General features: G+C 38.9%; 1 protein-coding gene across 1 annotated transcript; it reads left to right on the forward strand.

The window, feature by feature from the left end:
• The first annotated feature begins 237 nt into the window (after nucleotides 1-237).
• Nucleotides 238-789, forward strand: LOC118831614 (interferon alpha-16-like). Its single transcript, XM_036739002.1, has one exon. The coding sequence runs from the start codon at nucleotides 238-240 to the stop codon at nucleotides 787-789; it is 552 nt and encodes a 183-aa protein (XP_036594897.1).
• The last annotated feature ends 407 nt before the right edge of the window (nucleotides 790-1196 follow it).

The following is a 1196-nucleotide window of genomic DNA, read 5'->3' on the forward strand; positions in this document are numbered from 1 at the left end:
TAAATATGATGGCAGTTCTACAAATATTTCAAAGGTTGTAATGACATCATCTAAGACCAATAAGGAAAGTAAGCAAAAGAAAGTGGAAAGTGAAGGGAAATGCCATACTAAGTAATGAAAATGACACTCAGTACTATTTAAGAGAAAGTGATCTAGAAGCCAGATAATTAGATTCACTAAGACAAAGGTTCACTGGTCTCTCAACTCATCCAGCCACAAACTATTCTCAGTGTCACCATGACCTCCTGGACCTCGTTGCTAGTTGCCCTGGTGCTGCTCTGCTCTAGCACCCTCTGCTCCCTGGTCTGTGACCTGACTCAGGGTCTCCAGGAAGACTTCTCACTTTTGAACCAAGTAAGTACGTTTTCCCTGGTGCCATGCCTGAAGGACAGGACCAACTTCAACTTCCCAAAGGAAGCCATGGAGGGCAGCCACATCCAGGGGGAGGATGCCAAAGTCATTGTTCATGAAATGCTCCAGCAAATCTTCAACCTCTTCAGCCAGAATGCTGCTCCTGCCACTTGGAATCATATCCAGCTAATGCAACTGCTCATTGGATTAAATCAGCAGCTGGAAGAACTAGAAAGATGCCTCGGGCAGAATGTGGAGTGGGAAGAGCCTTCCTTGGAGAGTGAGAGCCTCAGGCTGGCCCTGAAGAGCTACTTCAGAGGGATAAGTCAGTACCTGCAAGGAAAAAAGTACAGCCGCTGTGCCTGGGAGATCCTACGAGTAGAGATCAGGAGGGTCTTTCTGTTCATGAGTAAACTGACAAGAAAACTCAGAGAATGAGGAAGAAAAAAATAGACTTTCAGTTGTTCAGCTGCTTCCTAAAATTAAGCAGTCATTAGAAAAAATTGTTTCCACATCAATTGAAAATCATATGTGTTAACTGAATGATTTTAAAACAAATATAAGCTGCCATTCCTATATTACAAGAGGCTTTGAATACAGAGAATCATCATCTGTGTTCAGTAACTGAACATTTTATAATTCACAAGCTTCTATTTATTTATTTATACTGCTTATTCTTATAATATTTATATTTATTGTTCTTAGAAAGAACACAGTTGTTTTTGTAACATTTATATTAAGCCTATTGTTAATTGATATATTTCTCATATAAAATGTATTCTTTTAAAGAACTCTATTTTACTAATAAAACTATTTTATTAATAAACCTCATGTGAAAAGGGAGA

Source organism: Trichosurus vulpecula, chromosome 9 (genome assembly GCF_011100635.1).
Source record: "Trichosurus vulpecula isolate mTriVul1 chromosome 9, mTriVul1.pri, whole genome shotgun sequence".
In the NCBI taxonomy this organism is placed as follows: Eukaryota; Metazoa; Chordata; class Mammalia; order Diprotodontia; family Phalangeridae; genus Trichosurus; species Trichosurus vulpecula.